Here is a 24,851-nt window from a genome sequence, read left to right as displayed (position 1 = left end):
GTGACCTTTATGATGCTTGTTCTATTACAAAACTCTGTCTTATTACTTTGTCGACAGGATAAAAGATTAAAGGAACAGTGCATTAATGCTATTCTGTAAGGATTACACAATAGAATTACAAATTTCATAGGTTTACATCATTGGGCTGACATCATTATCAAGATATTGGGATTATTTTGGAGATGGGGAACTGTCTTTAAAGACACAATCCATAAACAACAGTCTTGTACTATTTTCAGCAATGTGATAGAAGTTGTATAGCCAGACTTTCATACAAAAGGCCCGACTATACATTTTTATACATACTAGTTAATCTCCCATGGCATCGTTCACGGTGAGGCAAAGGATGTTGCTTTGTAGCGTGGGCCCATTAAGCCTTGGCAGCAACCATTCCTCCCACTCCTGCAACTAGGTTTTTCTCCCTCTATCCGCCTCAAAAGAGCATTTCTCTCCTCGACGTACTATCCATCCCAAATCTTTCTCTTTCTCTTCTTGCTCCCTGCTCAATAGGATCCATCTCTCTCACTCCTTCCCAAACATTTCTCTCCCTGTGCTACACCTCAACTAAGTGATCTGCACCCCTCTACTAGGTCCCTAAAAGGCTAACGCACCGTCTAAATTCTAGCCATTAAGGAGGGTCTTTTTGTACGTCCTTTCACTACCTCAATAGCATGTCTCTCTCTTTTTTCCCCATTCACTGGCCTGTAGCCCTGCCCAAGTAAACTGGGATTGTTCATTAGAGATTGACTCCTCTGTATGTGTATATTAGAGTCAGCATTGCTTCGATTTTTTTTGGGCTGGGCCCCAAAATTTTAAACTTTTTTGGACTAGGTGCCATAAAAAATGTTCATAGTTTTCTTCGCAACCCTCTAGCTGACACCAATATTGGAAAGTTTGGAGTGAATTGTGCTCAGTTTCAAGTTGGAGCTCAGAAACACAGCATTTTAAGATTATTTAATAGAATGCGACTCGTGGATTGTGATGTCTGTGCAAGCTGACGTACCGTTTTGATATACTACTAGCGCTGCTCATGGTAAATAAGGAATGTGTTATTGTATCAGGGCAAGATTATTATACCATATGGTACACAATGTATTGTTCTTCTGCTATAAAGTTTGTAGGAGTAATAATTAAGAGTTTTCAACATTGTCATTGTTACTTCTGCTCTTGGACAGTTTTTTTTCTGTACATTGCAAATGACTGCTTTTTATATAATTTAAAAAAAAATTTGCATCTGACATTGTGTGATGTACCTGTTAAAGGTGATGGACACAGGAAATGCATGCATATCTAAACTTTTTATATAAAGACGGATAGATTTATTTTCATCTCATAGTATTTAGTTTTTTCTTTCCTTATATTTAATTCTCTTAGGATTCTTTTTTTTCCCTTTACACTTCTCCTTGATATTTTCCCTTTTAGTATTTCACTCTTTCTCTCTCTTTCTCAGTATATTTCCTTACTTTGTGTGTCTTTTCCTCTCTGATTCTTATATATGCACATTCTGTTAAAGATCGGGGCCCGTATCTCAGACCTTAGAATACGCCCCCAGGATGCATCGTGTTGTTTGTGGAAGAGGATGAAAAACCTCTTGGGACCAAGTTGTAAGTAAGTTTGTGATTTTTTTTTTGCAAACCCTTTTATGTGATAAATGTTATTTTTAATGTTGTATAGTGGGGTGGATAAGTGACTGTATGCAGTATTGTGGAAAATCTTTGTTCCTGCAATCTGTTTTGGTAGAATGTTTTCAGGGGGAATTTTTTTTTGGTGGAATGTTATTGGGAAGAAAATTAAGATCAAGGAGAAAAATCTTGATCAGTGAATAATGAAGGTATTAAAAAAAAGTAGAAAATAACCAATTAGAAAGGAGAAAAACAGACATTTAAATATTTCATAACGAGGAAGAAAATTGACCAAATGCTTGATGTGGAAACACGATGTAGATGATAAACACAAAAAATTCTCTTATAAACACCACATATACACCTTACTTTGTCTTTTTTTTAATTATGATTCCTTTCCATTAAAGACACTTGTGTCCACATATCCTCCTTCAAACATGAGGATGGGCAATGGACTGCAGACTCTACTATGCCTTCTAATGAGAATACTATTCCATGCTTGTAGAGGTGGTTAGCTTGCTGTACATTGTGACAGATGAGATGAATGAGGGGTCACTTCACCCAAGGTGAAAAGTGATAAAACTCATCAGAATGCAGCTAGGTCATTTAAAGTACCCACAGCACGGCAAAGTTTCTACGCCGCCAGACTGAGGTCATGCTATAGAATAAAGTAACTGTTATTAAACATAATGGTGTGGAATGGTTTTGGTGCATTATTACCACATGTACAGGTTTAGTTGCAGATGTTATGTCACAATAAATACCAAACTAAGGCTAAAAGTAAAAAAAACTGGCAAACGACAAGTAAGTTACAGTCCTAAAGGAGTGGTTTGTAAGCCATTACAATTCCAAATTAATTAAGAGGTTGGAGCTTTCTTATAGATTTCATAAGAGAAACAGTAAAATGATCCAGCACCAACGGATTGACGAAAAGAGAACCAGTTGCACAGGATTCAACGTTAAAGAGAAAATGTTGAAAATACAGCTGTCTTAACGATACCCTGACCCTTGGGAGGTAGGGCTGTGGGGATAAAGGAAAGGTGTAGAATTCATAGAAGTCAGTGGGTCTAACTATAACTTGAAAATATACTTTTTTCAACTAACCGGTTTACATTAAGTCACAGTTTCCTATACACCTTCCACACCGCAGTCTCCGATATACCTTCTCAAGCAACCTATTCCTTGGACTGGGATTAGATTGCCTCTATCAGGTCTCCATCTTGCCTGGCCCCAGCTATTTTCCAAGCTACATTTGTCGACTTATGATTAACTATATCCAGTCCAACGAAGGTCTGCTCGTTTCTGGTCAAACTATTACAATCTTTCCCTCATGCCATATCTCTGCCTTTCTACCCGGTCTTGCTTATTACTTCCTACCAGTATCATTGTTATTTCCTACTGTTCTCAGTCGGTCCTTCTCCTAACCTATATCAACTACTAGGTTGATGATTTTCCTCAGCTAATTCTCTGCATCTGCTAATTTTTGGCTAGTTTTTTCATTATTGAATAAAGGTAGAAAACTACAAAGAGTAAACTTTCCCATGTTGTGGGAGTAGCCAAATAGAAGTATGCAGTTTCCACAGCAAAGGAGGGAAAATCAGAAGGACGGTCATTTCAAACTAGTATCCCTACTAGTGCCAGTTACGATGGTTCTTGTACTTTAGGTTAGATACACCAAATAAGTCCTTGCTTGTTGACATAGCAAACTACTGTGGTGTTGTCTAACATACCGATTTATCCTGTAGTATGACCCAGAAGCTAATCTAACTGCCCTTAACTCCATTGGGAAGAGGGGGCAGAGAGGGAAGAAGGAGAGACAGACACAGAAACTGACTGAGACCAAACCTTGCTGCTGGGAATGTAGGAGGCATTGGGATCTCAGACCCTAACAGCAGTAGTTTGACAGCTGCCAACCCGCGGAAATGCAATGAAGATCACACTCCACAACCGGAAACAATAACAGGAGATGCCTGTGAGGTATGTGATGAAACACCTCACTGTTTTTCAGGTAAGTCAATGATGCACACTCTCCACCTCCTCATTCAGGTAAGGTCTTGGCTTGTGACCTAGAGAACCTAACCCCAGCAATCACCAGACCAGGCCTCATCTCAAAAAAAACTCAACCCAATGCGTTACAAGCTAAATGTGTTGCCTGCAAACAAGTTCACTGCTGGTCAGTTAGAGAACTGCAAAAGAGGGGATCTGACCTACTTTGCTGTTATTCTAAAAGACAGCTGTATAAAACTTGCAAATGTTTTTTTTTAATTTTACAGATAATTTTCTTCAGTTTTTGGATAGCAAGAGGAATGTATTTTACATCAATCTGGTTAATACCGAGCAGCAGTCTATTTCTTAAAGTATCAATAAAGCATTGGATAGAACTGAAGTGCAAAGTCATTCACAAGATGTGCCTCTTTGTATAGTAGACACCCCCATTTTGGACTGTGAACTTTTTTAAAAAACATGTTGCAGCCATGAACAATGTTGCCTTTCTCCTCCTTCGCCTCCATTTTTAAGCTTTGGAATCGTTAAAAGTATTTGCCCATGCACTCTTGCTACAGTTTTAGTGCAGCAGAGAAGTTTTAGATTATTAAGGACTTCAAATATAACAAAGTGGATGGTCATCATGGCGACGGATATCAGTACTGGGGAAGTAAACTTTTTTCTACTCGTGTTACGAGTATCAACAACACACACTCCCAGGTCAGACACAGCACTGCCAAATTCAAAGTAAAGCTCCTTTCAATTTGCTGGAACATATGCCTCAACTCCAGACCTGGAAAAGCACTCTCCAATGCCCCAGTGTATATTTTTCCACTTCCTACATTGATCTTTCTTTTAGCCTTTGAGTGAAATTGCCATGGCAGTGCAGAATTAAGGGCAGTTTTGAACTTTGAGCCCATACACTCTAGAAACTGGGGTGATGTCACTTTGGACCCTTACACCCAGCAGACAGAAAGGACATTCATCCATCAATCTGGTTTCAAACTTGGATCACCGTAAAAAGACAATGTGCTAACCAAAATATTTTCATTGTGTACAATTAAATGGAAGTTTTTTTTGAAATAAACTACAGCTGTTAATAGTGAAATGAACTGATAAAATAGGGAAAATCGTATCAATGGCACAGGAAGGCAGAATCACACAGGTGATGTTCCAATACTACAACATAAAAGAAATGTTTTAAAGGACTTCACTCTTGTGATTCTCTCCATTGGTGGTCTAGTCGTATTTTTACCGTGTGCGGAAGGTGAAGTAAAGAGTAAAATGGATTATAGATTACCAATGAAACCCCCCTTTATTCACTATAAACCTAAATCGCCTTGATTGTGGCACTCCTTCAGGAATGTTTTTATTAATTCAAGAGGATCGCCTCAATGTCAATACATTGCAAAAATAAATAATTTTAAGATTGCACTGTTGTTTAAAGTTAGTGAGAAGTGAACATTACTGTTTATATCTGAAGCAGTCCATCATTCCAAAAGAAAGCTTTGAACCACCCCCTCCCATCCACCCTGCATGAATGAGTACCAGCATGGCTTGCGAAACTTAAAATAATCAGAGCAAATAGTTTCTGATGTTCACGTTAGTTAATATGGATATATTTATCACGATTGGTAACATAGTAGCTGCACATTTATTAGCTGAGAAAAATATTTTATGATTGAAGGTTTTATTGGGTGCTGTTGAAAAATATGCAGTATGAGAAAATTTGTCTCTCTGGATGGGCAGAGGAGAGCGTGGAGAAAAAAAATTCATTAGCAGCAGCAAATGAATTGCTTCACCAAAAACTGATGTACGACTGTAAAGAAAAAGCTGGGTTGCTGCAAGACCACAGTAAATACGAAATGATTGAGCTTGATGCTATGCGTTCTCCATCCTCTTCCTTTCTTTCAGTACATTACCATTCCTATTTATATTCCTGCTCTCTAAATCCTGAACGTCCTACAATCCCTTGAGTAACAGATGCACAGAGTAATCTGGCTATCATCTTTTTGTAACAGATCAATTCTGTGCATGAATGATTGTCCTTAAAAGGGAGGCAGGTACTGCGAGTGTTTAAAAATTACTTCGAGCGAAGTATATCCATAGTTGTATTTTATTTTTTCCAGTCTATGAAGACCCACTGTTACACAGCAGTACCCAGATGATACAAATTTTTCTCAGCTTGAACACCTCCATCTAGGACCAACCCAATGTTGTTTCACAGGATTCTCCATGGGGTCGTACACTTTCAATTTCTAATACAAGAGCAGACCTGAAATGGGAGGCTTCTATGGAACTAGAACAAATAAGATTAAAAATTGGCACATCGACAAGGTAGAAGATTTTTAAACTATTTTGTCACGTTTCCTGTACATTGATGGGAGGAGGGCGATGCCACATAGGAAAGTAATCTCCCAGCACTTTCTTTCTCCATTAAGACAGACCAATGAATTTAATCAAATATTCCTAATTTCACAGAAGCTGTCCACTCAATCAACAGACTATTTGTGCGTCTGCTTTGATACTTCAAAAAAAAATGGCAATCACACTGGTAACCTACAGTCTTGTGGATAGACTTTTAACAACAAAAGTCCTTTCAGCCCTCACTATTAAAAACAGAACAAAAGATTACACTTTAGAATCTTTTTTTGAAAAGCACATGCACTGCCACCTCAGCTTGGTCAGCCAGTTAGCAGGTTACAGATTCCTTGTGATTATTCTGATCGTCGGGCAAACGACACCAGTTTTTGTGGAGTGTAAGAGGTAGTGTCATTTCCTGTTGTCTCCCTCTCCCCGATTCAAGCATACTATTTCGCAGCAAATAGTTGTTCACTTATTGGTATTCAATGATCATATGGCACCTGATGCACTGATCTTAGTGAAAGCTTTTTACCTCTGAGAATGTAAATTTGATTCTACACCAGGAGTACATTGCCCTCCCCCTTGAAAAAAACATAAATAAGGAACAAAAATGAATAATGGGTATTAGAACTAAATATCATGAAATGTTTTCATTCAATTTGATAAAAACTTTTATTGTAGCCTTTTTCCTTGAACCATAGACAGCAATGTGGACTTTCTTTATATACACATATATAAAAACTAGAATTTATATATTGGATACATCTCATAGGTTTGACATAACGATATAACTGATCACCAGGGACCAGTTAAAAGTGCCCTGCTCCAGTATCTGCTTCAAGCTCACTCCCAGTTCCCATGCTTCCTGCTTGCTCCCCAGCTCCCCCTGTGCTCTCTACTAGCTCTTCAACCCATTGTGCTCCAAGGCAGCTTTTAAAAAATAAAATTAAGTGACGGTTGATCAAAAGAATATTATACTTTCTTTAGGAAGGGAGAGAGAGATTGGGAAAACCTACAATACACCTTCAATATTTTGTTATAGTTTCAGTCACTTTTGAAGAGACACCATTAAAATGTTTTAATTTTGCAGATTGAACAGAAACAAAATACTCACAGCAATGTCTTCTGGATACAGATCATCACTGAAAGAACCATCATCAAATATGACTTGATAGAAAGTCTGCGAAGAAATCCCTGTGACTCCGCAGCTGTAGTATCTTCCATTCTTGTGCTTAGAGATGACTGTCTGTCCAACTGATAAATCTTGGAATAGAGTTTTGTTTTTCTTTTTTGAGGAAAAAAAGTCAAAATAAAAGCTTCACCAAGAACAATTTTTTTTTTACTTAACAGATTTTACTGACAAATAACTTAAAATGATTAAGAGTAGCAATGTTAATATTACAGCAAAATCACACATTTTTGCACTTTTGGAAAATATTGTTCAATTATTTTTCTTCCATTATAACCACAGAACAGTTGCTCACTACTGACCATGGGCCGGTTTGATGTTACTAAAGCAAAATAATGCATCCACATTAAAAAGCAAGGCTTATAACCTTGAAATGCAATAACAGTTTGCCTACGTAAGTTTGCCTTTTATGTAGATTATCACTGCAACCATTTTGTACACAACAAGATCCCACAAATTATTAATTTATTTTACAGCTAAACTGAACACTTACATCATTTTTCACCAAGGAGCAACACTAAAGTAAATGAGTCGTGTGAAATTAAACTAGTCAGGTTCTGTAAAGCACCTTATGTTCAGCCTTATAATATCGATGTCTTTCATCTTCCATCAGTCCACTTAATTCTACAACTGACTTTTTTTGCTCAATATTTCAGACCCAGCATAATTTGCCCCAGAGTCCAGATGGTGAGCCACATTCAAATAAAATATAAGTGACTGTTGATAAACAGAATATTATACATCCTTTAGGAAGGTGGAATGAGATTGGAAAAACCATTACCACTATTGTAGATTGCACCTACAATATTCTCCAGGCATACCACAATTTTACCCAATTAATGCTTTGTAAATAAACTGATTTCAATTTTCTTTAAATGATTTTCGCCCTCATCACTAAAGTTGTTCAACAAAATCAGGCTCACGCTAATGCAGAAAATCAACTCTTAAGTGTCGTAACATAGAATTTAAATTCAAAATATGGTTACATGAATTCTAGGACAAGAACAATTGCAAGTCAAAGAAATACTTACTACACTTGGATTTGTCTTATGTCTGAAGCATGTGATGAGGACTACAAATGGCCAGTCGTCTGGTTCCATTACAACTCCTGCTGCATGGGCACAAGTTACGTGGAAGGACGTTGGACAACGCCCATATGAACACTGAATGCAAGCACCCAAAGTCTTCTTAACTCTCTTTCTGCAGAAAACACATTTCTGTGGGGGGAGAAAAAAAGTTAACTTGAATAATTTTTCTTATCTAAGATCTTGCGACTTAAAGGTTCTCCTGAAAATTTGTTTCCTTCTCAGTTTATCCAATGAAACATACATAGTAATAGTAAAATGCTCAGTTATTCATTAATATTTTCAAGATATAGTCCATTCATTGTATGTTGTGAACAGTGACTCCCATGCCCCATCACAAGCAAAAAGCAAGTTAACTGCTGTCACTTATCTACACAGGTAGAGTAACATGAATAATGTGCACTATTGTCTCAATGAGTTGTTATCATGCAATGGTAGAATACAGGTTCCTACATGGTGAGACCCTATAGTGAAATGAATAAGATGAATAACACTTGTATAGTGTTTCATCAGTTTCAAAGTACTTCACTTTGAAATGCAGTAACAGTTTGCCTACGTAAGTTTGCCTTTTATGTCGACTATCACTGTAACCATTTTGTACACAAGATCCCACAAACAATAATGAGATGAATGGCCAGTTAATTGGTTTCATTTTGGTGGTGTTGGATGAGAGAGGAGCATTGGCGAGGACACCAGCAGAACCCCTTCTCTTTGAATAGTGCCATGAGATCATCTAAGCCCACTTGAAATACAGGTAATTTCTGAACCTAAGGACAACATCGCAGACAATGCAGCACAATTTGCTCCCTTCCAAACAAACTCTCTCATTCATGACCTGATCTTGGGTCTTACCAAAGCCTGGCACACCAAACCTAACTGTTTTCACATAATCAAGTCTATCCTGACCAGCTTATATTTCACCATATTCCCTACCCAAACTTCTGTGGCTCTCTTCCAACCTCCACCGTGATCTGCCCCCATAATCCTCTGGCCCCTTCTCCACGTTCAAGCACTTTACCATCCCTTCCACCGCTCCTTCAAGTTGTTTATCTTTCATCCTCCAGAGCCTCCAGGTGACTTCCTTGTAGAAATCTCCTCCCCATTTTCCTCATTGAGTCTTTGTACCATGCGAATCCTCTTGCGTGGTGATTTCATTCTTCATCTAAATTCCCCTGCCCTCACTCAACCTCATCCTGCACATCAAATTGCCCATCCATACCCGTAGCCAATACCTTGACTTCAATATAAAACATGGCCTCACTACCTCTATCACCAACAAAGACATTTCCAACCATATCCTCTTTTCCACTCTGGTTTTGTGAAAGGTTGGTAATATCGAACCAACCTAATCACATTGTTTGACTTAACTCACAGAGGTGGACAGAAGATGGTCAAAAGTTCTGCATGAGAGACTGCTAGCTAAAACTGAGGCAAATGGAATTGTAGACAACCTGTTTGGGAGGTAGGAGGTAGAGTTGCGATGAGAGACATTATCAAATTGGAAGGAGCGAGCCTTTGGCTTAGCGGCTGCATTTACGCCTCTGAACGTCAGGGTTCGAACCTCATTGCAGACAGTTTGCGGCGAGTGGAGACCAGAACTCTGGCTCTGAATTCTGGGTGTATATCCAGCGGAATACACAAATCTGGTGGCTGTGTGTGCTCCCCCCCCCTCCCACCACCTTCATCGTATGGGTTGTGTGGCAGGATAAGCCAGTGGGAGGCACTATTGTTGCATTCATTTTGAGGATGGTAGCAAGAAGTACAGGCAGGTTGGGCACAGGAGAGTTCAAAATATGTTGCATTTATTTGAGCATGGTAATGGACGTAAAGGGACAGAACAGAAATTACTTTTCGATAAGGAATGCAGTCGGTAAATTATAATAAGTTAAAAATGTTAAGCAGGTTGTAGAGAAAAATACCTACAGGTTTCTAATTAGGAAAAAGGAGAAGAAATGGAACAGCACCACTGATTGAGAAACCGTGTGCTGCAGATGTGACTTGAAATCGCGTAACCATACCCCACTAATATCAATGTTGGGGTGCCACACAGGCGTGACTGAAATGTAACCTATTGTCACAAAAAACTCAAGGATTTTAATATATTGTATAACTACAGATGCATAAATATAAATGATTTTGATTTAGGAACAGAGGGTATTATATACAACAGGCAGATGGTACTAAGCTGGAAGGAATAGACAAATGTAAAGATCTGAAAATTGCAGAAGGACAAGCGGGTGTAACAATAGCAGATACAATTTAATGTGGCAAAGTGTGAGGTAAAGAATGGGTTAATCAGACTGTCTTGAAGTCTCTTTATATTGTAGTAATATTAACTTGTAACTTTTGTCTGTTAAGTAAGTCGCTGTTAGAAGAATGAAAGTGTAATCATAAGACAGGATTGCTTTATTTTATATACATGTATACAAATGCAAATGCAGTAACCACTGAACTGTTGAATTAAGACTGACTTTAAAGCAAATGTCAGTTTACACAATAAACCTAATTAAAAGCAGAGCGCTTTAATTAGTTGATAAGTTTTGCAGAAGGGACTACATCATCCTTTTCAGTAGCAGAAGACTGGTATGGAGTTGTATAAGATAACAAAGTTAGGGAGTTGTACCAGTCCTTGGAAAAATAACTCATTAAAACTGAAGTTATTGCACAGACACAGGACAGGCAGAAAAGCTACCTTTGGTCATCCAACATTAGGGAGTACGGATCTACGGTTGCAAGGGCAGGACAATCAAATCAGTATTGAATGATAATGTAATGTAACTATAAAACATGCAAATTGTCACGTAGAAGAGTTGAAATAAAGGTATAAAAAGTGGGTGTTGGAAAAAATACTTTGGAATTCGATTAAAGTCTGATCAGCCTGAAAATCTGAGCTCGAAACTAAAATGTTTTGGATTCTCCAGCTAATACTTGCAAGGTTTTGCTGCAAGTGCTGCTGTTTAGTGTTTGTTTATTGTAGAGCAGAGTAGCGATTTGGGTAAAAACAAGCAGAGTATGTCAGGAAGGAACAGAGAGTTTAACAAAGGTAATAGGGCATTAGCGACAAAGGTCACATCAGGGGAAAAAAAGTGTCAAAAGTTAAAATTAAAGGCGCTATATCTGAATGGATGAAGCATTCTTGACAAGGTAGATGAATTAATGGCACAAATAGAGATAAATGGGTTTGATCTGGTAGCCATTACTGAGACGTGGTTGCAGGGTGACCAAGGTCGGGAACTAAATATTCCAGGGTACTTGATTTTTGAAAAGATAGGCAAAATGGAAAAGGAGGGGGGCGGGTTAACCCTGATAATAAAGGATGAGATAAAAACAGTAGTGAGAAAGGATCTCAGCTCAGAAAATCCGGATGTAGAATCAGTATGGGTGGAGCTAAGAAATAACAAGGGGCAGAAAACACTGGTGGGAGTAGTTTACAGCCCCCCTAACAGTAATTATAGTGTTGGACAGAGTATAAATCAGGAAATTAGAGGAACATATAACAAGGGTAATGCAATAAATCATGGGGGACTTTAATCTTCATAAAGACTAGGCAAACCAAATTAGCAGAAGTAGTTTGGAGGACGAGTTCATGGAATGCATCCGAGACAGTTTTCTAGAACAGTATGTCAAGGAACCAACTAGGAAACAGTTGGTTCCTGGACATACTGTTTTAGATCTAATATTATGTAACGAGACAGGGTTAATTAGTAATCTTATAATAAAGGAAGAATGATCATCATATGATGAATTTCACATTGTGTTTGAGAGTGATGTAGTTAAGTCTGAAACTAGGGTCTTAAATTTAAACAAGGCCAATTATGTAGGTAAGAGGGCGAGTTGGCTAAGGTAGATTGGGAAATTAGATTAAAAGATCTGATGGTAGATAAGCAATGACAAACATTTAAAGAAATAATTCACAATCCTCAACGAATATACATTCCCTTGAGGAATAAAAACTCCATGGGAAAACCGTGGCTAACTAGAGAAGTTAACAATAGTATGATCAGTGGAGATTAAAAGAGGTGTACAATGTTGCCAAAAAGAGTAGTATGCCTAAGGATTGGGAGGGTTTTAGAAACCAGCAAAGGATGACCAAGAAATTGATAAAGAGAGAGAAAATTGAATATATGAGTAAACTAGCAAAGAATATAAAAATAGATTGCAAGAGCTTCTACAAGTATGTAAATAGGAAGAGGTTAGCGAAAGTAAACGCGGGTCCCTTAGAGGCAGAGATAGGAGAAATAATGGGGAATAAGGAAATAGCAGAGGTGTTAAACAAATATTTTGTATCTGTCTTCACAGTAGAAGACACAAAAAACATACCAGAAATAGTGGGGAACCAAGGGTCTAATGAGAGTGAGGAACTTAAAGTAATTAATATTAGTAAAGACAAAGTACTGGAGAAATTAATGGGATTAAAGCCAACAAGTCCCCTGGACCGTACATCCTAGGGTTGGATGCATTGGTTTTGATCTTCCAGAATTCCCGAAAGTCCAGAACGGTCCCCGTGGATTGAAATGTAGCAAATGTAACCCCGCTATTCAAGAAAGGAGGGAGAGAGGAAACAGGGAACTATAGGCTAGTTAGCCTGTCATCAGTAGTAGGGAAAATGCTAGAATCCATTATTAAGGATGCAGTAACAGGGCCCTTAGAAAATCATAATATGATTAGGCGGAGTCAACATGGTTTAATGAAAGGGAAATTGTGTTTGACAAATCTACCAGAGTTTTCTGAGGGTGTAACTAGAGGGTAGGTAAGGGGGAACCAATGGATGTAATTTATTTGGATTTTGAAAAGGCATTCAATAAGGTGCCACACAAGAGGTTGTTACACAAGATTAGGGCTCATGGGATTGGGGATTGGTTAACCGATAGAAAAGAGAGTAGGAATAAACAGGTCATTTTTGGGTTGGCAGGTTGTAACTAGTGGGGTGCCACAAGGATCAGTGCTTGGGCCTCAGCTATTTATAATCTATATCAATGACTTAGATGAGGGGTCCGAGTGTAAGGTATCCAAGTTTGCTTACTTTCCCACCTACAAAGAGTCGGCAAAGGGAGATAGACAGGTTAAGTCAGTGGGCAAGAAGGTGGCAGACGGAGTATTATGTGGGGAAATGTGAAATTATCCACATTGGTAGGAAGAATAGAAAAGCAGAATATTTTTTGAAAGGTGAGACACTAAGAAATGTTGTTAGTCAGAGGGATTTGGGTGTCCTTGTACATGAGTCACAGAAAGTTAACGTGCAGGTACAGTAAGCAATTAGGAAGGCAAATAGCATGTTAGCCTTTATTGCAAGGGGGTTGGAGTATAAGAGTAAGGAGGTCTTGCTGCAATTATATAGGGGTTTGGTGAGACCACACCTGCAGTACTATGTACAGTTTTGCTCTCCTTACCTAAGGAAGGATATATTTGCCTTAGAGGCGGTGCAACAAAGGTTCACAAGATTGATTCCTGGAATTAGAGGGTTGTCCTATGAGGAGAAATTGAGTAGAATGGGCCTATAGTCTCTGGAGTTTAGAAGAATGAGAGGTGATCTCATTGAAATGTATAAAATTCTTAGAGGTCCTGACTGGGTAGATGTTAAGAGGCTGTTTCCCCTGGCTGGAGAGTCTAGAACTAGGGGTCATAGTCTTAAGAGATGGGGTAGGCCATTTAGGACCGAGATGAGGAAATCTTTCTTCACTCAGAGGGCTGTGAATCTTTGGAATTCTCTACCCCAGAGGGTTAGATTTTTGGACACGAAGGGAATCAAGGGTTGTGGGGATTGAGCAAGAAAGTGGAGCTGAGGTACAAGATCAGCCATGATCTTACTGAATGGCGGAGCAGGCTGGAGGGGCCGTATGGCCTACTTCTGCTCCTATTATGTTCTTATAAATCATTAAAAGTTAACTCATTTGCAAATACTAATGAAAAGGGCTAATGGCGTCCTGGACTTCATCACAAGAGGTATGGAATGTCAAAGCATGGAACTGCGACTGAAATTATACTGAACACAGCTCAAATCTCATTTGGGATATTGTATTCAGTACTAGGTGCCCCACCTTAAGAAGGATAAACTGTACTTGGAGAAAGTCCAACAATGATTCATCAGAATGATGTGAAATGAAAAGGGCTGAGGTATAATGAGAAATTGGACAAACTCGTGTTATATTCTCTGGAAATGAGGAGGTTAAAAGGTGATCTGATGGATGTGTTTAATGAAGGGAATTGACAAGGTAGATAGTGAATGATTCTTCTCTCGAGCAGGGGAATCCAAAACAAGGAGATGCAATCTTACAATTTGAGCTAAACTGTTTAAAAGTGAATTCAGGAACAAGTTTTGTTTTTTTTATATACTAAGTGTTGATAATATGAAACACACTGTCCTGCAAGGCCAAAGATGCAAAGCCATGTGAGGTTTTTAAAAAGGAGATAAATGCTTACCTGGGAAATAAAGACTAGGGGTTAAAAAGGAAAAAGCATAGAATGGTATTAAACAGATCAAGTTGCAATGGCTAAAAATTGGCTCGATGGTTTGAGTCAGTCCAGTCCTTTTGCTATGCTGTATACCCTGTTTTGAAATAAATTGTTTAGTTACGAGGTGGCCTATTACTTTCCTTATAGAAGAGCAATGAATGTGAAGGCTGTGAGGATTTGGTATGGTCTACAAAAGAAAATAACACACAGAACTAGGATTATATTCTATGCATGAGCTTGGAAATGATTATGAAGGCTAGAATACATTGTGGAGAATTTAAAGATGCAATAAGCAGTCCACTTATCAGATTTGTAAGTGGAAAATCAATGACTAGAACTTCCAGCTCACTAGTACTTGTGATTGCCTTGGTAAATGGCATGCATGTAGACCCTGAGAGAACTGGCTTTCAATCTATTCTCATGAAGACCCTGAAGGTATGTCAAGTCAGGGAGAGAACAGATTAACAAATCAATGGTATACTTGCAGCATCAAATATTGATCGTTTCGTCTTTTACTGTCTGATGAAGTCCACAGAGGCAACAACAATTTGCATTTATATAGCAACTGAGACTGTGGCCAGGATGGGGGCTGGAGTCAGTGGTGAGGATGCACAGTTTGTGGTAGCTGAGGATGATGGTTTTGGTCTTTCCAATATTTAGCTGGAGCAAATTATAGCACATCCGGTGGAGGGTTCAATCTAAGCTGGATCTGAACCCAGGTCTTTTAAAAAATGATCAAGGTGTCCCACTCTTTATTAATGCAGGGAAAACAGACATGGATTTTGTCTTGTAAAACTTGCTGAATTCTTGCCAAAGGGCACATCGTCACATTTGTCAATGTATGCAGAGTTGAAAAATCCTATTATCTTATAAAAGTAGTATTTGGTGATTAAGCACTTCCGCTAACATAGCTCACCTGAAATTATCTTTGATCGGTCCATAAAGGGGGAAAACTTCAATTGCAACACTGACCATTAAACAACAATAACTGGCATTTATATAGTGCCTTTAATGTAGAAAAACCGTCCCAAGGCACTTTACAGAAGCATAACCAAAATAATGGACTCCAACCCATAGAAGGAAATATTAGGAGGGATGGGTGTTCAGGAAAGACTTAAAGGCTGAGAGGGAGGTGGAAAGGCAGATGGGTTTAGGGAGAGGCTTCAGCCTGCACAAAGGTGACTTCAACGTGTCACTGAATTTCATAGAGATCTACGCAACCCTTCTGCAACTGTGGCTAAATCATAATGCATGGTGTACAATACACCCCACAATTGTTAAAAATGTTTAATTTTGATTTATTTTTGCATACTTATGATTCACTTGTCAGTTTTTAGACCATTCCAATTTTATTTTCTGATCTTTTCAATGGAGAACCTGATAAGACCGTTTCTAAAGGACAGACAATTAGAGAAAAGGCAAAAAATTGAAGAGAATTGTCAAATGACTCAGAAAACTCACAAGAAAGCGTTTAAAAGGGAGCAAGATGGTTAATTCGCAACATGTAAAAGTTGTATTTTATATTAATATTTTTAACTTCTTAAAAATAAATCATTATCACTGCAGCCTATGGCATGAACTGCAGACAATGTCCCTGCATTAATGCTCAGAATTCAATGGATGGAGCGGCAACAGTATCCTTCAGCTAAATCCTACAGCTGGATTTCTCCACAACACAGTTCAGTGGACAGAAATTTAATCTACTACATTACAATGTCTAGCCTTCCATTACCATGATACAGATTCTGCATCGTGGAACTCATTCATTGTAAATACAGATGTAACAAAACTTTGTTTTTAGTAGAAATACCTCAATGCTACCCAACAGAAGCGAATTACACTCCCGTTTGACACAAATAAAATCACTTGCTTATAGTGAAAATCCAAATGCTAATCTCTTTAGTCCAGCAGTTGAATACACTACAGATCAATGGAACCCAGTGTGCCTCTTACCATAAACACATTATTCAGGTCTGTGCACTAACCACTTCTATTTTTAAAAGTTTTAAATGTTCATTCTAAATCAGCTATGTGAAATACTCTGGAGTAGACCTGTATCAATCTTCCCTCAAAGTATATAAGTGAGGCTCATAAACGGAGAATCAAATAGAATAAGCTCACTTATAGTTCAGGAAACAGTTTCAGGATCACAAACTTTGTGAATATATACAATACTGATAGTTTCTGGATTACAAAAATTATACCTTTCATATTTCATCACCATTTATAACACTTCATTCAGCTGATTCCTCATATGACACCTTTACATAAGTAAAATTTCATACAATGTAACTACAGCTGACATACTGTGTTCACAAAGCTACCAGAGATAAATACTTTCTTCTAGCTTATGTTGCACAGCTGGGCTGTGGTTTGTAAAAGTCAAGATACTCATGTTTTGCAAAGGATTTAGTGAACCCATCTGAGAGGATATAAAAACTGGAAAACAATAATAGTCAGCATTTAAATAAAGGTTTAAAATAAACACTTTACATTTGGCATTGTAGCAGTTCATTCTTAGCTTTTAATGTGGATTCATAAACATTACACTGTAACACTCCAATACTATTCAAGACCACAGCTCTAAAGGCAAAGTGGATTTGCAACTTGCTGCTGGATATCAATAAACTTTTCCAGCAGAAGGCATAGCACTTATACAATCTCCAAAAACTTTATTCAGCTTAGACGACAAGTAAAGAAAGGGAACAAAAGTAAATTAAAGTAAAATCCCAACCTGACAGAAGCTTTTTTTGAATTCAATACAAATATGCAGCATGCTACACGTCAGAATACTGTACTTTGTGACCGCCGAGTGCTATAGTGAGTTGGTGTTCCAGTGCATTGTGTTAAAGAAGTGGGAGGACACTGATTCATGGCCATGACAAATTTCTCCCAGCCAGGGTGCTTTCAAGGACATGAAGTAAGGAGTTTCTCAAGAGAGGAAAGAAAAATGACTTGGACAAGTTGCCCAGGCTGCTCTCACACACTTTCCTGAAGGCGGGTTATAGAGAGGCACTCACAGAAACATAGCAGCAATTCAATTACCTGCTCTCTTGGCTGTAAGGGAGGGGCTATCGCAAAATGGCTACATAGAAGAACATTCTGTCACCTATTAAAAACTTCAGTTCTGCTTCTAGGTTTCACAAATATTCAAGGGTTCAACTTTCAAAAAAATATGTAATGCAAAGTTAATTTTTAATGCTTGCTTTTCATATTTTTGGTGAAGGTTCATGTCAGAACTTTTTCAAAGTACTTGAGGGTCTTTCTAAAAATATGGATCCTTGAGTAAACTTTAAATTTAATTGACAGTAGGAAAGCATAAGTGCACGAAAGCAAACATGCAAGATTGAGCCACTCTCACCATCAACAAGGATGTCTGAACTAGCTAAGTTGTGGAAGCTGTAAAGAGGAAATTTGAAAACTTCAATTTTTTTTTATTTTACAGCTGACCTCGACAGCCTATCAGAGAAATAATGCATTTCATTTCATTTCATATTTTGCTAAACCAAGAAAGTACCAAACAATATTTAGCTATGAGAGCGCGCGCAAGGCCAGAACTTGTGTTTTTTTAAATCCAATTTGGCTGCCCTCCCCACTCCTGTCAAAGGGCAACTAGGACATTTAATCAACAAATGATGAAAACGTGCAACTACAAATACTCCACAGTTTCTAAAAAAGCCCAGTGTCTTACAAAACTGACCTCAATTGTTGCTGGAAATATACAAAAATCTGGAGAAGTTGTATGGAGAGGCAAGTCACAGACAACCAAATGCATCTCCAGCAACCCTGGATCAGTAAAGAATGGATAACTCGCCATGTGCTGGACAGAGTTCTAGGTGATAACACTGCCTTGGAAAGAATTTCATAGGCAAGGGGAAGTGTGTAAATCTTTTTTGATGGTATCCATTCTTGGGTTTTCTTTCTCTCTCAATTAGTTTGCCACTTTTCCCTCCAACTCAGACTTCTGCTCTCTCAACTTTTTTTTTTACAGTGTAATTCTTAAGTTTGTATCTTTTGTTACATAGGTGCTATGGAGACAGGCAGTGGAACGATTGGGGGTGAGCGTAGACTTTCTTCAGCACTCACCTCTGAAGCTTAGTGCCAGGGCTAACGGGGGAAAGAAATTGGATAGGGGCCGTTATTGGGCGCAGGTAGCGTGATGTGCTATTACTCCGCGCCCAATGACCCCTGTGCAGGCAAATTTCGGCCCACCCGAGGACTTACCTGCAATCAACGTTCCATTCTGGGTCTTTCACGTGGAATCAATGCAATTCGCACTTTCCACCAACAGGGGGAGCTCAAACTGAAAGGGAGGATGTTTCTTAGAAATCTCTTAATGGTAGCTGGTACCTGTTATTTGTTGAAAATAACAGTCTACTGTCTGCACAGAGATCAGACATCGCACACGTAAAACACAGATGCAGGTCCCATCCCTATTGATGAGTTATGTTAAAACATTGAATAAAGGCTGCGCACTACTAAATCCCACATCCTCCAATCTGCACGTCAGACCTCACCAATCTGCCAATCTGAGTCTGTACCAGGCCTGTGAGAGTGCGTGCACCAAGGTTCTCTGCTAACTCACTGGAGACCTTGGTGCAAGAGGTGGACAGAAGGAGGGACATCCTATATCCACCCTCCAGACATATATCGAAAAGACAGTGGGAGGCAGCGGGGGACAAAGTCAATGCCAGGTGCACAGCATCATGAACATGGATGCAGTGCAGGAAGAAGTTCAATGCTTTGACATGAGTGGTCAAGTTGAGTGAGGTCAACTTTTTTTTTTATTCGTTCATGGGATGTGGGCGTCTGACGAGGCCAGAATTTATTGCCCATCCCTAATTGCCCTAGAGAAGGAAACTGTCAAGTGGCGTCTCCTACCAACTGTACCATGCACAACACCCCCCATCACCCATATACAAACAAACCCTTTCCAACAGTACTCGACTCTTCCAACCAAATGCTTCCTCTCACCCTTACACATTACCACTGTTTCAAGCCACTCACCCACAACTCACAGGCCACACACACTAGCTATTCAACCATAACAGGCACAGCACCTAGACACGTGTCGCGCTTTCTTGCAGGAGAAGGTGCCGCATATCAAGAGGCAGCAAGTGGCAGTGGCATTTAGCCCCTCGAGCCTGTTCCACCATTCAATGAGATCATGGTGGACCTGTGACCTAACTCCATATACCCAATTTAGCCCCATATCCCTTAATTCACAGAAATCTATCAATCTCAGATTTAACATTCACAAGTGAGCTAGCATTAACTGCCATCTGCAGAAGAGCATTCCAAATGTCTCCCACCCTTTGCACGTAGAAGCATTTCCTAACTTCACTCCTGCTCATCCTGGCTCTAAATGTTAGGCTATGTCCCTATGTTAGTATTCAGGTATAGGAGACCTCCAAAAGCAGTTACAAATATCTTGGCAGCCAGAAGCAATAATCCAGCCACTAACCTGTAAATCCTACATGGTCCCTTTAAATAGCGCTGGTTGGGGTCTTCCCAGGCACACTAAGTCATGTTCAGATGGTCGGGGTTAAGTGTGTGTAGAGTTGAACGTTAGACACTATTTTGGGACTTATCACTTTAAATCAGCGTTGCACACTGATTGTATCCATTTTCTCCCTACTTTACATGATCCCAGCCTGAGCTAACTCCTATACCAAGACGGCGTCCGGCGCACGTCACGCTGGAAACGTGGGTGCGGATCCAAGACACCATCTTGGGTGTCAGAGAGGCCGTATTGCATCGAAACAACAGGTGGTACACAGCCCAATTTAGCGCCCAATGTTCTTGGGTCTGTAATAGGTCAGGTGACTGGAATCACAGGCAAGTGCATGAGAAAGCAATGAGCTCATAGATTAGCTGTTCCAGCACCACCCAATCTTGCTCACAGGAGCAAAAAGGCAAAAGAAGAAAAAAATCCGTCTCTCCCAACTCCCTCCGATCAATTACCCACAAAAGTAGAATTTTTATATTGAACAAAAATATACCATTCCATAATGTGTGAACGAAGTTCAGCAACAATGATTTAATTTAATGTTTTAATCCCTCAACAGTGATATAAACCTGATAAAAATTTGACTTTTCTTTTGACAATTTTTTCTTGCATGAAATATTGAGGACAAAGTAACATAGATGGCTAAAACATCTGTCATCTCTGTAAACCTGGTCTGAAATCCAGTTCAGGGGAAAAAAAAAAAATCAGATGAAAGGGTTCTCTTTCTGACAGCTGTAGCTGCACATGAATTGACCTCTGACAGTCATAATCTTCATCCTAATAACTCAGAGTTTGTGCATTCTATAAAGTGCTTGGAATTAGACCTCTTCAGCACACTCGCTTGGGGAGTGACACAGAATTAAGTGCACAGGATGGAAAGGTTTCCTAGGGAGGTTGGGCAGGAGAAAGGATAATGACGTGACAGTCTTCTCAATTTTCTTTTCTGGACCAGAAATTGATTAAGCTTTTTCAATTGCTGCAGAATTGTACACTACCAGAATATTTGATAGTTTCATACAGTACCATGTTAAAGATATTTATATTACATTGATAGCAACACAGTGGACGTTGACAAGTACATCATAGAAATATCAATGTATGTTGACATATTCACAAATTCAAAAATTCAGAGCTAGGGGGTGGACAATTTCCCAATACAGTGATGTACATCAATGTTCCGAAGATGTGCACTTTAACAGAAGCAAAATAGCAGTCTGGTTTAAATGCTAGCGATGAAGTCTGTCAAACCATATTAAACCTGTGCAGTCAGATGCATATGGTATGCAATGCTACCAAATCTGTGTCTAAGTGTAATTTCTTGCTGCAATGAGAAGTGATCTTTTGCTGGAGGCTACGGTCTATTTAATGATGGGGTGGTTCTGATCTAAACTCAAATCTCATCAACTACTACCTTTTTAAAATGTACTATTGCATTATTCAACTGATTCCGAAAACATGGTGGGAATTTTAACCCCAAAGAATGGGTTGATTGTGGTCAGGTAGAAGGTAAAAATTATAGATATTGGAAACGGGTCCACATCCCCTTCCGGGTTTAACCCAGGTACGTTAGGGTGCGCAAGTCCAAAACCCAGAAGTCCCGTCCCCAATTAATGCTGGTGGCCGGCTTGTTGAAGAGGCAATGTTGGTAATTTAAGCAGTTGAGCTTCTTAATATTTTGTGGATTCTGCAACAGAAATGGATTTAACTTCTCTAGGACATGTTTCCCGTGGCTTCTGAAACATGCCACTGAATCGGAGGCGAGATGCAGACGAAACTCATTTGCCCCTTTAAACCTGTGATTGACACATCTCAATAAAAGGTCAGGTATTGCAACAGCTGGTCACTCAGTTCGCTCAGGCAAACGTTTGGCTGGGAATTCTGTGTATTTAGACAGAGTTCTATGTTGAGACTGAGAATGCTTGTGTTCAGACAAATTTAACCAACATTTTGGAGCCTCTTAAGCTGACAAGATCAGGATGGGGGTGGGGTGTAATGGATCTAATCCAGAGTACATCTGAGGAGGAGGAAAGTCACCATCCGCGGCAAGGACATCATGCAGTTCTGGGATCTGCTGGTGCACAAGACACAGGTGCGCAACAGGGACCTGGAGATTAGCAGAGAGGCGACCAGAGTGGCCGAGGTCGGAGGAGGCACTATCCCGTGAGAGGGTAAACAGGCAGAGACAGAGCTTTCCGGATCTTTGAGGAGCAGTGCCTACGCAGCCTCCTTCAGGAAGAGCTGCTCCCCGCTGGACCTGGTGGTCACGCATTGCTCGTCGCAGTAAAAGTAACCACTGCCCTCAATTTCTTTGCCTCAGGGTCCTTCCAGGGCACCATCAGTGACATCTGCAGGGTGTCTCAATCATCTGAACATAAGTATATAAGGCAGGTGACGAATGGCTTGCTTGCCAGGGCATCCAATTACGTGAACTTCCCCCACAACAATATCAGCCAGAATGAGTGGGCAGTAGGTTTTGCCTCTCTGGCTGGCTTCCCACGGTTGCAGGGTGCCAATGGTTGTACACATGTGGCAATACAAAGACCACTGCATGAGCCAGGAGTCTTCACAAACCTAAAGGGCAATCACTCCAACAATGCGCAGCTGGTATGCAACCAGACAAAAAGATTTCTACAGGTGTGCGCCAGATTCCCTAGCAGCTGTTATGATGCTTTAACTTTGCACCAAACATTTTGGACCTCTTCCAGACAGGAGACAGATTTTAGGGCTGGCTACTTGGAAACAAGGGCTAACCCCTGCAAACTTGGCTTATGACACCTGTGAGAAACCCCACCTACGAGGCACAAGAGTGATACAACCAGAGCCACATGACCACCAGGTGTGTCACTGAGCAAGCCATAGGCATGTTAAAGAAGCGCTTCATATGCCTTGCCAGGTCTTTCAGTACTCGCCAGCGAGGGTCGACAGGATAATCGTGATGCGCTGCGTCCTGCACAAGATAGCGCTGCAGAGAGGTTTACAGGTGATTGCAGACAAAGGCACTCGTCAATCATCCTCTGTTGGTGACAACAATGAGGAAGAGAAGGAGGAGGAGGAATATAACAATGGTGCACCCATCGCTAGACCAGCCATGCACATTACTGCCCGGGATGACCTCATCTCTCACAGGTTCTCATATTGACAGTCCAAAAATAAAGATATTTGAGATACTCATGCCACCTGGCACGGAGCAGACTCGGCTGTCGGGAGGGGAGGTACTATTTCGGTTGGGGGGGGGGGGGGGTGGGCAACGTGAAAGACATGGGAGTGCTCCGAGTGGAGTTTGCACTTCCATGACCCTTTCGCCATCAACACTCTTTTGGGCCAGCGCCACATCACTCCTACCACTCTGCTGGAGAACAGTTTGGTGAAGATCAGTGATGTGTTGAAAGGCCATGGATAAGGTATGTCATCCTGTTTAAGGTGGCAGACATGCTGGCTTTCAAAGTCTGCCTTGCATGGACTCATTTGTGAGCCATGCTTGAAGCTCAATGGAGGTGGCCACTCTCGGACTTTCTTGCACTTACCTGCGACATCATCCCACTAATGCTGGAGTTGGACTCCTCCAGCCTCTCAGCTATTATGGAGTGTGTGCGTGGCACATCTTCCAGCACCTTGCAAAGGTGCTCCTGAACCTCAATTGTTCCCCTTCATATCTTGTTCCATTTTTTGAACATTGGGATAGCATTTGCCGTCCCTTGGAAACAGTTCCCAAAATTATGTCAAAAAAAGGTTTAGCTTATTTCCATTCTCTTGAGAATATTAGATAGAAGGCCATCTGGTCCAGGTGCTTTGTAAACATTTAATCCTTTGCATTTGATCCAGTATAAATGGACCTGGGATTTTAATCAATATCTTCATTTGTGAAGAATACTTAGCAGATTTTCTGAGTTCCATAATATCTCTTCCCAATATATGTCTGAAAGAACATATATGACCCTTAACTTGCAGTTTGCTACGAACACAGCTAAAAAAAAGTTTGGATTTTTCATGCTGCTATTTACAATCTACTTTTCTATTGCACACTTAGCTCTTCTAATATACTCCTTTTAGATTCTCTCAACTGACTTTTGTACAACTCCCAATCCTCACTACTTTTTGATTTATTACATTAGTTAAAACTTGAATTAAACTTTTCATTTGAAGATTTTCACAACCTGTTAAAATATTTGAGTGGACATTAGATTCATTTTGAAATCCTTACCGAGCCACTGTTGTCTAGGTCTTGCAAGGTTCCTCTTTGTTCTTACTAAGACAGAATTTCTGTCCACATCTCTTGAAATGGTCTTTTAAAAAAAAAGTTTGTTTCTATTTTATTCTTAGTGCTACTTTCCATATAGCCTCTTTAAAATAGTTGAATATTTTTATCTTTTGGCTTTTCTCTTCATTACAGTGCAATCTAATTGCACAATGATTATAAAAACAGCTAGAAAAATAAAATGATGTCCTGTGCGTTTCTCAGTCATTGATTTGTCCCACCAAACAGACTTCTCCCCTTTCATAAGCAGCTTTTTAAAATGGGTTGGAAAAACTGCAGTAGTACATTAAAACCAGCAGTAATTGTTAGGGGATGTGAGGATCATGAGTTTACGCCACAAGTGTGCACCCACTCCACCATAAGGCAGAGTGTAATATTCAGAGACAGTCTG

The 24,851-nt window shown here is 39.7% G+C and overlaps 1 protein-coding gene across 6 annotated transcripts in view; it reads right to left on the bottom strand.

Moving 5' to 3' along the window:
* The window catches only part of LOC137321285 (lysine-specific demethylase 4C-like), a 408,143-nt gene that overhangs the window by 56,397 nt on the left and 326,895 nt on the right, over positions 1–24,851 (bottom strand). For all 6 annotated transcript variants that reach the window (XM_067983644.1, XM_067983641.1, XM_067983643.1 and 3 more), the window contains 2 exons: positions 8,190–8,375; positions 7,084–7,254 (listed from right to left, as the gene is read on the bottom strand). In XM_067983644.1, coding sequence (XP_067839745.1) covers positions 7,084–7,254; positions 8,190–8,375 — 357 coding nt within the window. The remainder of the gene's footprint in view (positions 1–7,083; positions 7,255–8,189; positions 8,376–24,851) is intronic.

This window comes from Heptranchias perlo, chromosome 4, assembly GCF_035084215.1.
Source record: "Heptranchias perlo isolate sHepPer1 chromosome 4, sHepPer1.hap1, whole genome shotgun sequence".
In the NCBI taxonomy this organism is placed as follows: domain Eukaryota; kingdom Metazoa; phylum Chordata; class Chondrichthyes; order Hexanchiformes; family Hexanchidae; genus Heptranchias; species Heptranchias perlo.
This window is presented reverse-complemented; position numbering and strand designations above follow the sequence as displayed.